This window comes from Melopsittacus undulatus, chromosome 3 (genome assembly GCF_012275295.1).
Source record: "Melopsittacus undulatus isolate bMelUnd1 chromosome 3, bMelUnd1.mat.Z, whole genome shotgun sequence".
NCBI lineage: Eukaryota > Metazoa > Chordata > Aves > Psittaciformes > Psittaculidae > Melopsittacus > Melopsittacus undulatus.
In genome coordinates, this window is record NC_047529.1 from 107,646,238 (window position 1) to 107,661,523 (window position 15,286).

The 15,286-nt window shown below is 36.6% G+C and overlaps 1 protein-coding gene across 1 annotated transcript in view; it reads right to left on the reverse strand.

The window, feature by feature from the left end:
• CDC42BPA (CDC42 binding protein kinase alpha) overlaps positions 1–15,286 on the reverse strand; it is a 181,523-nt gene that overhangs the window by 66,891 nt on the left and 99,346 nt on the right. Inside the window, exons 7-12 of the mRNA XM_034060359.1 lie at positions 10,960–11,053; positions 9,966–10,166; positions 9,134–9,382; positions 6,519–6,598; positions 5,264–5,430; positions 4,676–4,798 (exon numbers count right to left, since the gene is read on the reverse strand). Coding sequence (XP_033916250.1) covers positions 4,676–4,798; positions 5,264–5,430; positions 6,519–6,598; positions 9,134–9,382; positions 9,966–10,166; positions 10,960–11,053 — 914 coding nt within the window. The remainder of the gene's footprint in view (positions 1–4,675; positions 4,799–5,263; positions 5,431–6,518; positions 6,599–9,133; positions 9,383–9,965; positions 10,167–10,959; positions 11,054–15,286) is intronic.

The following is a 15,286-nucleotide window of genomic DNA, read 5'->3' on the forward strand; positions in this document are numbered from 1 at the left end:
TATTCTAGAATACCACAGTCTAGTTCCTTGAAGTCCCCTTCACTATTTGTTCTGGCTTCCATTTAATCACAAAATAATGCAGTTCTTATCTGGTTTAGAACAGGGAGTAGGTTGTTTCAACTGCCATTATCTGTTTTTAATGTAAGAGAATAAAAGGCCACAACTTGCTGCAAAACAACATGAAAATGATAAAAATTTGTCTTTTCACTTTATAATAATCATGCACTATACATAATTCTGTAACGTATGCTTTAACATGACCTATACATTTGACTTTTATGCACTGTGATGTAATATATAATGCATCTTTTATTACACTGTAATTATAAACAGTCTCCCTCCTCCCCCACATTCTCCCAGAAAGAAACAGTAAAAATAATGGGTCACTCAAGAGCAGGCAAGTGTTCTCCTGTCAATACACTTAAAATGAACTTCAGATGATTCTACTTATTTCTAGTGTGACAAATAGTTGTGTTTATGTGATCTGCTTTATTACATCTATAAATACAGGCAAACTATTACAACTATCACCAAGTGCTAGTTACACGACAGTACATTTCTACACCACAGCAACATAATATCATATAAATGCACTGAAACGCTACAACATGAAAAGTTGAAATGGCAAAAATATGGCAACTGAAAATCTCTAGCTAGTGGATGTGTTTTTTCTTCTCCTAATCCTTCATTGAAAACCAGAAATTTAAAGCAAGATATAAATGAAGGTAGGTGAATTCCAAGGTCTATGAAATCACTGGACATTTTGCCTTTGATTTCAGCTGTGGCAGGTCTTCAGACCATATGTTTTTAGCCCCAGAATATGAACCCATCTATACTCTTCTATATTCTTTTACTACATTTTCATAAATGCAACCCAAAGAGACTGGCTCCTGGAGAAATCAAATATAAAACCACAGACATTTTCAAGAGCTGTAATTTCTGAAACACAAGAATTTTATAGGAAAACGAATACCATTAGCTTATACCCAGACAAATATTCACTATTGTTTTAATTCATTGACTCTTGTTTAAAAACTTAAAAGAATGCATTTAAATAAGAGACATAGCTCAAAGCCAGAAATTATTAATGCCCTTTCTTATGCAGCCTACTCTGAAGTCACTAGCAAAAAGAAAGCTTATATATGGCTCTGCTGAGCCAAGATAAATCTCTCTTCCAAGCATGAACTACTTTGTTCCACTGCTCTGTTTTCTTCTTCCATCGTTGCCCTTTACATATTTGGCAATATTAAAGATTCCTCAAAGTTTTCTCCTATGTAACTTAGCGAACAAAAATTACAACTTTGACCTCAGAAATTGAAAGCAGATGGGAGCTTGTCATTTCCTGGAAAACCAGATAGACAAGAAAAATGTATTTTTCTAAGGTCCCCCTGGTGACACTCCTGAATTTGACAGGATTTCGTGTTCATTTTTTATTACCTTTTTAAGCAGGTGTTTACACTTACAGCTCCAGAAGAGGCAGTAAAACAGGTTAAAGAATATAACCACAAGCTAATTGTGACATATGTGTAGTAAACAGTAATTTTCCATCTCATCACCCTAGTTACTGCTAACATTTTAGCTAATATATGCAAACACTCACTGGAGGATATTATTGCATTACGTTTAATTGAACCCAAAGCATAAAATTCAGCTCTGCACCTGAACTGAACCTTCTTAAAGTTCATCACATCCAGATTTGGAAATTCAGGTTATTTTAAAAGCCACCCAGAAAACTTGGAGTTAGCTCCCTTAAATTTGGAAGCATTCAGACATGACCCTCATTTGGTTTCTGCCTGTATTCTGTAATTAATTGAGTTCTAAAATCTATCTCACAAAAATAAAACCCCATAAAAGCAAGCAAACCAGAACATTCTCTTTGCCAATTTGATAAAATTTGCTTACAACTCAAGGCACAAATGGAGAGTCTTCTAACTAGTGGCTGTATTGTCTGGACCACACAAGGCATTCAGTATATACTGGGAAAGATCTAAGTTCTGTGGTGTTTGGGGATGGATAAAACAACTCTACATCTTCCTCATTTGACCACATTATTTGTTTCCAACCCCAAACCAAAAGCACATATTGTATCTAGCAATAAATATACAAATGCATATGTGGCATGAAGCAGAAAATTCTTAATGGACACTTAACAAAAAACCTTCTCAATATTAACCACCTTCACCAGACACTGACAACTTTAAACTCGAAAAGAGGTATTAGGTGTACTGGGGAATGTTACCACACTTGTTTTCCCCCTTCCATTACCATCAGCAATGAACTAAACCCTAAGCTGCAGCTCAACAGTCGAGAATAAAAAATAATTTAAAGCTGATCCTGATGTTTTTCTATGAATGGCTGGTCCCACTCAAAAGCTGGTCTTGTAGATATTGCTGTTCAGTGGTCTCAAGGAGCCAAAACCAGAGCCAAGGACTGTTGCAGAACTGGGGTTTCTGATCCTGTTGTCTTTTTCCTCCTTACAGCAACAAGTGGAAGGACATGTGGCTGGAGAGAAACTTAACAGAAACCTTTGTGCTGACATAGTGCCAACATGGCTTCACTCAAACCAGAGGGATCCTCCCTGAGCTAGTTAAGTCCTGTTCACATCCAAAACTAATGCTTATTGTACAACACAAAACTGCTCCATCATGCCAGAGCAGCTGTCCAACTGTACATTTATAACAGACTTTCAGACTACACAATTTTAACAACGTATAATCTATGTACTGCAGTTTGCAGTTCATACATAGCATGTTTCTCCCCCATAACGGAGTGGCAGAGTCTAAACACATGAACCAAAATGTCTGGAAGTTAAGTTCAAGTTATTCTTTCTGTGGGTGTTGCTGCTGGCATTCCTGACACTTCCAGGAACTGAATGAAGTCTTTTCACAAACATAAACAAGAACAAATCCTTTTTGTAGCCTCCTCAACCTTCCTCTCTTTGAAGCTACCTTTGCTCTCAAGAGCCTATTTTGAAGAAGCCATTAGGGAGCAGGAGAGCAGAAGTCCTATGCTGTGAATCAATACGAGAGACAATTCCCTTTAAGTTCATTCAGAGAATCACATCAGGAATACTGAATATTAGCAGCAAACCTTCAAAGTAGGGTATAAAGGTATTAGCCATACAGACAGCAAATCCATTCACTATTAGCTATATACAACCTGGTGGTGCAATAAAAGCTCTCCCTCTGGAAGTTCTTAAAACATGAATTTTCAAGATCAGGGACAGTCAGACTGGAAAAAGATGGACTTGAATATGTCAGGTATCTTTGAATCTTTCCTTAAGTGTCTCCAGTAACCTCTTTAAAAACACAGAATACTGGGCTAACTAGATCTTTGCTTTTTGACTAGTTTGAGAGTTCTAAAGAAAGGCAGTATGACATTAATTAAAGCAACTGAGCTCTTTGTCTGCACAGATTTCAAAAACACTTTTCAGACTTAAAAGTTCTGAGATAGTTGATAGCCAAATTTTTAGTTATCATAAAATCTTTGTGAGCTCTCAGAAGCAAGGGAATTAAACTGAAAGGAAATAAATGTTCGGGTTTGTGAGAAATGAGAGCTCACTGACAGCAGAGCTGAGAGGTGGTTCTTCTCCCACTCATCTCCCTTTCCTTGTATGCTCCTCCTGTCCACATTGTGCTGATTTATCAGATCATAAGTTGATTAAATTCTTTTTATCTAGATATTCTTTTCTTGATTAATCGAGTGAGTTAAAGTCAAGAGAGTCTGGTGCATGCAGAGAGAGAGGAGAGTTCACTTAGATATGGGCAGGACCCACTCCAGTGGTCACGGAACTGCAGACTTTGTGTCCTCTGTCATGGAAAACATCCTTCACTACACCCTGCCACTTGGAAAACCCAGTATCACTGTAGTTCATTCACATAGCCCACCTCCCAGATAACCTAAGCATTTCTAAAAGTACTGTTCCAAGATAATACTCAGAAAACCACATCTGCAGCTTGAACCAGCTTTTACTCCACACCCAGTTACAATGTAGTCACTAACAGCACACTACAAACCTCTGTGGTTTCAAAGAAAATACCATCACAATTGTGATCACATCTCACAAATTTGGCCCATTCAAGGAAAATTAATCAGAAAATAAGATCCTGAAAAAAATCAACTGATGCTTAAATCGTAATAAAACATCATTCTATCAAATAGGTCTAATACTATTAAATTAGTAGGCTAAAGTCTTCACTCCTCATGTTTACTCACATAAGCAAGAAACAGCACCTTCCTTCCAGTTTAGTACACATGTATCTGCACACTCTTGCAGTACACAATGCAGGATGAATGAGGGGGAAAAAAACCCCCAAACCTAACTACTACTATGGAAATTGGTCATGGTTTCACAGATTCTCAGGTACAGTCTGATTCACATACATTTAAATTAGCAACACCACAACTCAGAACCTGTGGAATTTTACCACTAGTAACAATAGCACAAATCATTAAAATCTCTCTTGCAACTGGAATTACTCAAGCACTGAATAGGAAGTTGAATTTGTACAAAATGTTGAGTTACCAATGAAGAGTGAAGGATAAAATGAGAAGTAAAAATAGATTGTGAGGCTCTCTTAGAAAGCAAAGTAGAATGAGTATTACATTGGGAGAAAAAAAGTCATGCCATAATATTGTTTCCTGTTACATTTTTACGTTAATATTTATAACATACCTGTTACCTGTTTCTTCAACTTTTCAATTTCTTCTTTCAAGCTTTTAATTTCTAGATCTTTGCTTGCTGTTATTGGGCCATCCACCGTTGAGTATTGCAGAGCTTGAACTGTCTGGGTTGACTCTAGAAAAAGATGGAAGTGGGGTACAAATTACAAATTACTGATAATTTGAGGGGTTCAAAAAGATATTATTAATAAATCAAGACATGCCAAATGACTCTCCACTGAGGATTCTACAATTCATAACATCCAAATGCTAAGTGCCAATTTTTCAGTACTTGTCAGCTCGACAAACTAAGTTCTTAGAGGTTTTAAGAATGAAATCTTTATGCCAGACTAATCAAGGCATGGTGTGAACAAAGTTAGCATGTTATCAGATGTTACATACATGGGATATTTTGGGCATAAACAGTAAGAAAAGTTTAATTTGTCAATGGAAATAATAAACAGAATCCTTTTGTGTTAGAAAGTTTTCCAGGAGGTATATTTATTTTTTCCCCACAATATTAACTTACAAAGTTTATACAGAGTACCTTACAAAGCCGCAAGTCAAAAATGTGACTGAACGGCTTTTTTAATGACTGTACCTTGCAGTTTTCTACTAAGTTCAAGCTTTTCTTGTTCTAGACGTCTTATTCTCCTCTCATAAGCTTCTGTTGCTAAACTATCCTCCAAAGTTCTTTGAATGCTGGCATCAAGATCCATGGAGGGTGGTCCAGCTGTCAGTCTTAGACAGCTGCGATCTGAAAGCACACTGATGGGAAAAATAAAACAGGACTGGATTTTACAACAGGTTGTGTTTAAAATAATTCTTTAAAATGAACCAATAAATAGTTTAAATTGTTGATGACCATGTAATTTTTTATACAGCCAAATACCACCTTGTTAGTATGTGCACATTAACATTTTAATCCCTTTTTACCTAGCATGTTTATCTCCTCAATGCATTTTTTGTTACAGAAAAGTGCAGAAACTCCTGAGTAAAAATGATCACTATGGACAATCTACATCAGCCAGGCAGCGAAGAGTGACAATGTAGATAGTTAGTAAGATTATAATAACATCTTATTTTAAAATATTCAAGTTCCCCCAAATACTTTAGCAACAACAATCACAACAAATGTTGTGAAGTTATCACATAACAACCAGGGCACATACATACCAGAAATGCTGTGGCCCTTACTGTCAATACTCATGTTCATATACTAGTACATATGTAAATAATGCTTTTGAAGTCATGGCACATAACCATGTGCCATGGACATGGCACATAACCAGCATTAAGCACAAGTGTTTGCAGAACACAGGCCTGGTTTTTCAATGGTTGTAAACATTATTTATTTATTTACTCTAACAAATGATCAAGAAATATACATGGACTTCCTTGGGACTGTTTAATTTAGCAGTAGAGATGCACATGACAAATATCACTTTAATATTGAGTATCAAATTAAAGTCTTTTGTTTTTTTGAAACCCATCCAGACTTATAAGAATGTCAGAGGAATAGAAATAAAACAATACTTAAAATTTAGTAAGGTAAATCCTTTCTGAGTCCACACATCTGGTTGCAACTTTGCCATACGCAGTTAACTTCATATATTGTCTGAAAACTACCTTGTCAACAAAACTCCTCTGACCACAGGCGCTGCCCTTCAAATTCATATGAGTTTTATCTGCAGAGAGCTCACTGTTTTGGACAAACAGCATATTATATTAAGGCCCAGTCATTTCCTCAGTAAACCACATTCAGTGGTATCCGTTTGGTATTTGCTGGTTTCAAAGGCCCAACCTTATGATATTTTGTAACTAGTCTTCAGGCAATTTTGGAACTCTCAACTTACCAGCTACTTGTATATGTGAAACCCACAAACGGTAAATGATGGCCAGAAAATGCTGTGTGTGATGGTGGAGGCATTGTTTCCTAGAAAAATAACAGCACAGTTAAGTAATATCCCACTGGACTTAAAAGAAAAAGATTTCTGAATTTAACCATGTGTGAAGTGTTAGTGATAATATCAGGTTAATTCTATTCACAACCATCCGTATCTACTGCCTCATATGAAACGGCATCACCTAAACCTATTAATAATAGCATGCAATATACAAAACAGAGCATGCTGGCATTAAAAAATGCTTTTCTAGTTAAAGAGGCTATCATTGAAAGAAAGAAAAATATTATACATATTAAAAGCCAAATTATTCTTTTTTTGTTTCCAAGAAGCTCTTAGCACAAAGAGCATCACCTTTTATTCCTTCCTATACCCTTCTATTTCAGCAGCAAGGCTTCTTGCCTGTAGAAATACCAACCCCACTTCTGACTTCTTGAAGAGAACAACAGTCAGACATAGACAGGGTTTTCTAATCCTATTACTACTCTGACCGTTTCTTACTTCATTGCTCCTTTTTCCTGCACAACAAAGAACTACAAAACAAGACAAATCTTGGACAATTCTACTGAGGCTAAAATAAACCTGTTGCTATATTAATCTAACCATTATAATTTCTAGTATTCTTAAATATCCTCTTAAGAGTTTCCTGTTTAACTGCAAGATGCAAGGTTTATGTTATACTAGAGGTGGCCTTTACAGTCATCAAAAGAAGCTCCCTAAGATGATGATTATGATACTTAAAGTGCTAAAGGCTCTAACCTGTCAGAAAAGGCAACACAGAGATTTTTTTTCTAAACCCAAATGAAAAAGAAAGACAGGAACCAGCTGCACTTGGGTTTTTGTTTGGTTTGTTTTTTTTTTTTTTCCATGGAAAATTCAGCAGGAGATAACAGGGAATAAAACTGCATTCAAGAGAAATCACAAATCACCTTTTTGGTAGTGGCATCAGCTGTATTATATCTCAATCTTGACCATTTTAGCAGCCAAATATCTTCACATCCAAAAAGAGTTCTCAGAATAAAAAGCAACATCAATGACATGGCTGGATTGTGTTAAGTACAGTCAGTCTACATTGTTGGGCATTTTGGAAACTAAGGACATGACTAGATGATAAAGCCTTAACTTTCCACTAATTAATAATAAAAATAACACATTACAGACTATAGTTAGAAAAGGTAAAATTCGTCAGTTCTCCTCTATATTTTGGTTTTCATGTTTTATAGATTTAAATTTCAAAATCATCTTTACAAGTAACTTAAGAAAGACTAAATGCATAATTGTGTGATTTAAACAGCCTATACAAAAATTTTTAGTTACCACATAGGTAACTGAATGCTGATTCTAAAATATGGCTTTCAGCAACCTGGTTTCGTGGCAGGTGTCCTTGCCCATGGCAGGGGGTTGGAACTGAATGATCTTTAAGGTCCCTTCCAATCCAAACCATTCTATGGCTCTACGATATTGTATCTACTGATAACAATGCAAGATTCTGTAAAAGTATTTGTTTCTTTGGCAGAGATCAAAACCACATTTCCTGCTACATTTGTCAACTTAACTGTATAGCCACACTGACAAAATGACAAATGGATCCAAGTCTATCATTTTATTCATGGGACCATAGTCTCATTCAAAATTCAGGCAGTACAATAACAATCGTGGCTTTTCAACATCACCTTTTCTCTTCAGCACTGGGCACACTGCTGCACACCATTAAAATCTTGCAAAGGATTTAAAACAAACAAGGTCTAAAAGTCTCATGGGCTTATCTATGGTGCTGACTTATGGAACAGTAATGCAAGAAAGTGAAACTTCCTCTGAAGATATGTATGAATAATAGAGGTGAAAACACCTCCAAGTTACACTGAAGGAATTTGAGGCAAAGTAATACTAAATCCAATGTCCAGCAATTGAAGCAAAAATGACTCTCAGTCATGCAATGTCTTAGGCTAGTTTTTTTCAGAGGTTCTGAGGTGGTAGGTGTGAAAAATGGTAAAAACATTAACCTCCTTATATTAAAACAGAACAAAAAGCAACCTTCAGATGTTTCAAATTAGGAAGATGAAAAAGAACCTCTAGAAACATCTCTAACAGGTCCGTGGCATTGATTTTCACCCCCATATGTCTAACACAAATTAAGAACTGGACTCAGGTTTTCACAGCTGACAGTGTAATAACTCATCACAGGAGCACTCTTCCTTCACCTGCAGCTCCCTTCTTTTTCACAGCGGTAAGGTATTCACACTGCATAGGCACCTTCTGAAAGCCTCAAGCTAGGAGCTGAGGCTCTCAAAAGGAAGACTCATGCGCTAGGAACTTGTTACTGCAAATAACAGCTGTATGTGTTAGTTAAATATGTGTAAAGTTACAATGAATTTACCAAACTGAAGTTATCCTTACATGTGTGTGTTTGGAGGATCAGCCTCCAAGCTGTGGATGTACTGCTCCCCACAGTTCTTTAAGGCAGAACACAGTGAACATGAGCAATGCAATCAATTGCCCCTTCCATGTTTTTTGTTATAAAGCGTATTACAAAAGCAAAGTTTTCAGAATATTAATTCTATACTTACAGAATTTTTTAAGCAGTCATCATCCACATCAAAGTTTGACGTATCAGTGGGGCTGCTGACTTCTGGGATGTAAGGTGCCTCACAGTTTCTAATGTTGTCCCAATCAATCCCAGCAAAGAATGGGTGGTTCTTAAAGTCTTCTATCCCATTTTGTCCAAGTCGATGCTCTCTGCTACAAATGAGCCTTCGGATGAGGTCCTTTGCACTCTCAGAGACATCTGTCACTTGAGCAGGAAACTGAAACCTCTCCTTAAAGATTAAAATAAGGGAAAATAGTTTATTACCAAGAAGAAGTTGGGAAATTCACCCTTCTTCATGAAAATTATTATGTAGAAAAAGAAATGTGCAAAAACTGTAGTTCTTAAACATATGCAATAAGGTTTCTCGAAAAAAGACTTCTCTAAAGTACAGAAACTACTGAAATGTTTTTGTTTCCTAGTTTTTATTCTATATTTAAATTTCCCTTATACTGTTGAATTCTACTGCTACCTCCATGTGGAAGAGTATTTAAGAATCTTCTGCCAACCAGTGGATGTGCCAGAAGGAAGTAACACAAAAGGAGTGATACAACGTAGCCAAGATTTACTCCATAGAGTGAACTAACAGCCATCTTTCCAAATCCAGATTTTCAGTTTTGAACTGCTTTATCCTAAAGCAAAGTCATCTGCACTCCATAACCATAAACTTACTACATGGAAACATATTTTTTATTTTACATTTATGAACATTAACATAATTAGCATATAAAACCCCTCATTTTAAAATAAGCTGTCAAACTACCCTATTACTCATTAAAAATTAGCTTAGAGACAGAAAAAGAAAGCGCACTAACTTTGTGGTTCATTATTTTCCCATAGGTCTCCACCAAGGACTCAGCATAAAAGGGCGTTTCTCCATAAAGCATTTCATACATGCAAACGCCCAGGGACCACCAGTCACACTCGGGCCCATACTTCCCTTTTCCATCTTCCATGGCCTGCAAGATTTCTGGAGAAATGTAGTCTGGCGTTCCGACTGCCACTGAAGATTGGACCTGTAGAAGTTACATTTATGGGACTAAAATCAACTTCAATCATTACAGACACTGCTGTTTGGGGCACTGTGTATGCATATACAGATTAAGCCAAGTGTTATAGTTATAACAGTAACACCTGAACACAAATAAAGGTTTCTTGAATACAGAATACTTAAGGATCCAAGGCACAACTTTAATAGGCATCCCAATAATATACTTTTGCTAAACTCTTCCAAATATTTAATAACAGAGAAAGAACAAAACTGTCAATTCTTAGGCTTAGAACTGTTAAGTAATTACAGATTAGGTAACCACATATATTAACTCAAATACTTCATAACACTCTGGGACATGATTAACATGCTGGAATTACATTCTAGTCACACCTACTATATCCTGTGATGAGACAGAAATAAGATGACATGCTAATAACATATTTAAATACTATATTTCTATTTAAATAGCATGTCATTTTATTTCTGTATCTCATCCTGCTCATACTAAAGCTTACATTTTCAATAAGCTTAGAGCTCAAAACAGAGATTCATCAGCAAACACCTAGCCAGTAATGACAGTGCAGCTTCTCTTTATTTATTCATGAGTTGACGATATGCATCTAAAAAGCTTTATATACAGTAAATACAAACAGTGTGCAGTCATATTTTGAACCAAGGTTAGTTACATACCAATACCATTACAATTCAATTTCCTTTGACATAAAGGCACCTTTCTCCTTCCTAGCACACATGTCAGTATCTAGCAAAGAACTGAAAAAAACATATATAGGAATATCTCATTCTCTCTCACTTACTGTTCCATCTTCCATGAGTTTCAGGCAAGAACCAAAATCTGCTAATCGAATATGTCCATTCATATCCATCAAGATGTTGTCTGGTTTAATATCCCTGCAATTAAAACACATTTCAGAATTAGTACAAAGATGTATTGCATAACATATAGTGCAAGCATTAGCTCTCTTGCTCTCTTATCATTCAAAACCAGCAACAGATCAGTAGACAGACCACAGTCACTCTTTTAGTGAAATTTGCACCGGGAACATTTCATGACAGAAGCTACAGATCAAATCATATAATGTGTGTTAACTTCAGTAAGAATTGTGCAGTCAGATTCCTCTCATCTCTCACAGGTAGATGGGAGAACCATACTAGCTCTGAAATTTTGTACATAAACCTTTTAAGTCATCTGAAGAGTTTTAGTGAAGTGGCAGATGCATGCTTATACTGGAGCTGGAAAACAATCCATAAGTTCTACTAGAAAACAAAGGTCAATGAAATCCTACAATAACCCACGCATATTTAAACGTAGTGTCTTTCATCAGCATTTTTCTCTCACGTACACCACAGCTCACTATGTCTGTCTGCCTGTACTGCTACTGAAAGGACCAGCAAACCCATTGCACACACCACTGCAGCTCTGCTTGGCCAAATTCTACAGCTGTCTCATGATACACATGGAAAAAAATCTTTCTATGTAGGCAACAGAATAAATACTCCTTATTTTGCACATTTGACTCTTCCGTTGGGTTTTTTCATGTTTTACAGATACCTAAGTATACTGAAGTACAGACAAATCATATGCTCCTGGTGTGCAGCTGACCTGGATGAAAGCATCCACACTCACTAAGTTACTAGAGAAACATTTATTGTTCAACTTGCAAACCAGGATCAAATGTTGAAATTCCTTTTCATTAGAAAGATCCATTAAGCTACATTTTGATAAATACATGATATTGCTACAGCAAGTCTTACTCCATCCTTATTTATTCTATTCACAAGGTACATTATGACTGTATGAAGTACTATAAACACTTTCTCAGTAAAGAGCCATTTATAAGACACAGGAACAAATGTTCTAAACCAAATACAAAATGGAAACCCTGATCTTGCTCCATTCCTCTAACAGCTTATAACTGAATGTCATCAATGGCTTTGCAGACAAATTCCAAAACATTCACAAGTGAAGATACTCACATTGTACATGAGAGGAATTTCCATTTTGTTTTTTGGGGGTTTTCTTTCATTTGCTTTGCTTTTTTTTTAGATAAAAACTGAGATATAAACAATGCTTACAGAGAAGCTACAATGGAAAATAAAACAGCACCTTGAACATTACAGAAGCAATGGCACAAAGGTGTCACACTGTTACAGGCTCAGCAACAGTATGGTAACAGTACCGTGTCTGAAGAAAAGTACTGAGGTTATGTTCCCCAAAGACAAGCAGACAGAGGCCCAGGCTGGAAACAAATTCTAGCCACATTCCAAATATACAGAACCATTTACAACACAAAAACATTACTTCAGAAATCATACTTTTGCATCTCCCAACTGAGCATAACAACAGTTCCTTACAAAGCAATCCCAACAATTGAGTCCATTCACTAAATAACATTCTCCCACTTCATTTTTGCTGACACAGAATATGCCAAAAAAACTGCAACCTCCAGACTGAGATAGTTTTATTTATTTTACACTCACCCACTAAAAACATTCCTTAAGCATGTTTCTAAATAAAAACAAACACATGTTACTGAGACCTCTGGAATTACAACTTCAGTTTAAAACACTTTGCAAAAACATGCACCTAAAATAAAGATCTTCATAGAAGCTGGACCTAGTTCAAGCTAAACAAAAACATGAGTCACCCTTGAGGCTCCATTTATCCATGGCCTATCTTTTATTATATTCCCAAGAGAAATAATAATAGTGATAATCATCATACTAAGTTCCCCCATTTGGTCTCACAAAACAGTACAAAATATGCAAAATCTCACTCTGTTGTCAACACTGCGCAAAACCAAACCTGCAAACAACACTGAAAGCACTTAGAGGAACAAGTATTTGTCACAAATGAAGTCTGTAAGGCTCAGTAATAACTGCATGAGAACAAATTTTATGGTTAAGGAAAAAAAGAGGCAGACTTAATACATACAAATTACTCTCAGCTCTGGTAATAGAAGGCTAATGAAATGTTCTGAATTCAGCTGAACTACATCAGTAAAAGAGGGTTTGAAAGACAAGAATTGGTGGCACCTGCAGAGCCAACACCACAAGCACAGGGAAAACTAAGAAGCCTAATGAACCCCAGAGAGGAGCAAGGAAGGGGAATGATTATTGCCCACGTAGCTGAAGAGTTCAAAGGTGGTGATTATGGGGAAAAATAATCATAAACCCTGCACCTCCAGTGAGGCTGCAATTGTTAGATTCCATCCTAATGATGAGGTTTGTTCCAGGTCTTTGTTTAGAATGACATTTGGTGATGACTCTCCTTTAGGGATCAGAACTGAATTATCTCCTGTTCTCCACCTTCTCCAGCTTATCTCAGTCTCTTCACTGCACGAACTAGGTCCCTCTTCCCACACTTTCATCTCAGCTGCAGTTTTATTCCTATCATTGCCCACCTCCTAGATTCACCTCAAAGATGTCCAGTTCTCCATGGCCTATCAAACTCAAGCCTCCTCCCCTTTTGTTTCATTCTTTCACTCACAGTTTCTTCAATCCCAGATTCTAGTCCCTCTGCATATAAACATTTAAATAACCTTGTTTTCCTCTTATCTCAATTCTCAGCAGTCAGCATTTCCCTATGAACTTCCGAGGTTCCCTTCCCTTTCTCACTGGCTTCCCCTCTACACAATGTGCAATGGGTGCAGGTTAGTAAAGTTACACCTTGTACAAACCAAGCTAGTACAATTTTGTCCGATGTACTCCACAGTGAAGTACAGGAACACAGGTACACAGCATACCCAGAGAAACACAAGCCCTTCTTCCATCAGCTTTTTTTGTAGCACTGCCACCTGAGGTTGTGAACTGTGCAAAGGCAGCTGTTCTGCATCCTTCTGAATGAGTGATACACTAGCAAAGGAGCTATGGCTCTGGACCAAATAAACTTCTTTAAAAACAAGTATGTCCATTTAGACTATGGCTCCAACACATGGTACAGGAGTAACTTTTATTTTTATGAGCTGCATTGGCCTTGATTGTAAGAGAAAATCAGCTCTGCACAGCAGCTTGGATATAGTGATGCTCTTTTTATCTGTTTTACAGTCTTTCATTATTTGCTTCTGTTTATCTGAAGAATGCAACAGGAATAAATGGTCTGGGTGATACCTGCACAGAAAATGAGTGTTAAGTCTTATGAAATAGATCTGGAAAATCTTTAATGAATCATTTTTCATAAGGCTTCTTGTTCCTCAGATTGGTATGTTTACCCCAGTGACTTCACTCACCTCTCTTTAAAACAGTTTACTTTCTTAAGCCATAATTGAAACCCAAACATTTTACATACTAACTCTGTTAATATAAACAATACTCTGAAATAGGACTACAGCAGATACCTGGATTATTGCCATTCAGTTTGACTTTTCTGTTAACGACCCCGTGTAGAATTTCATTTGTTCAGAAAATGTATTCCCTCTGGGACATGCTAAATCCATAGCACATTCCAGCCACAGAACAAACTAAGAAGAATTTTCCCTACATGTGAATGTATTTTTTTCCCCTGGATTCATTTCTGATCCTAAACAAAACTTCAGGAATTGGAGGTCTTGCATACTGAAATTTGGACTAAACAACCTACTTAAGTTCCTTCTAACCTGAATTATCTGATCATCTTAAAGCAAACCAGTTCCTGAGGTTTATGTATGTCATCCTTTGAATCACTAAATCAATGTTTTTGAGTTATTTGCAAGACCACATGGAGTTCCTCAGGTCTACAAGCAGATTCCAGAAGAATCTTCAGTTAATTTTATTTCATGGGCAGCCTCATGAAGGCAGGGGATCACACAAACAGAAAGGCAGAGACATTAAAAAAAGTACATTTAATGCAAGAACCATAACAGAATGATAAAGAATCAATTGTGTCAGATACTACCAAAGATTATGCCAATGGACCAACTCCCAGGCCCACAGCTTAAAGTTTATGTGATAAACTTACCACGTAAGTTTAAGTAGCAGTTAAGAGTTTGAGAGCAGTACACAAACTGGTATTTAAAAGTTTGTGAGCAGTGGGAATCTCTCTTCTTGGTAACTGCACAGTTACGATGCAGAGTGTATTCACTTGGGTTGTTATTCATTTGTAGTGCGTTTATCCTTTTATTTTTTTCCAAAGCAAAAATGATCAGG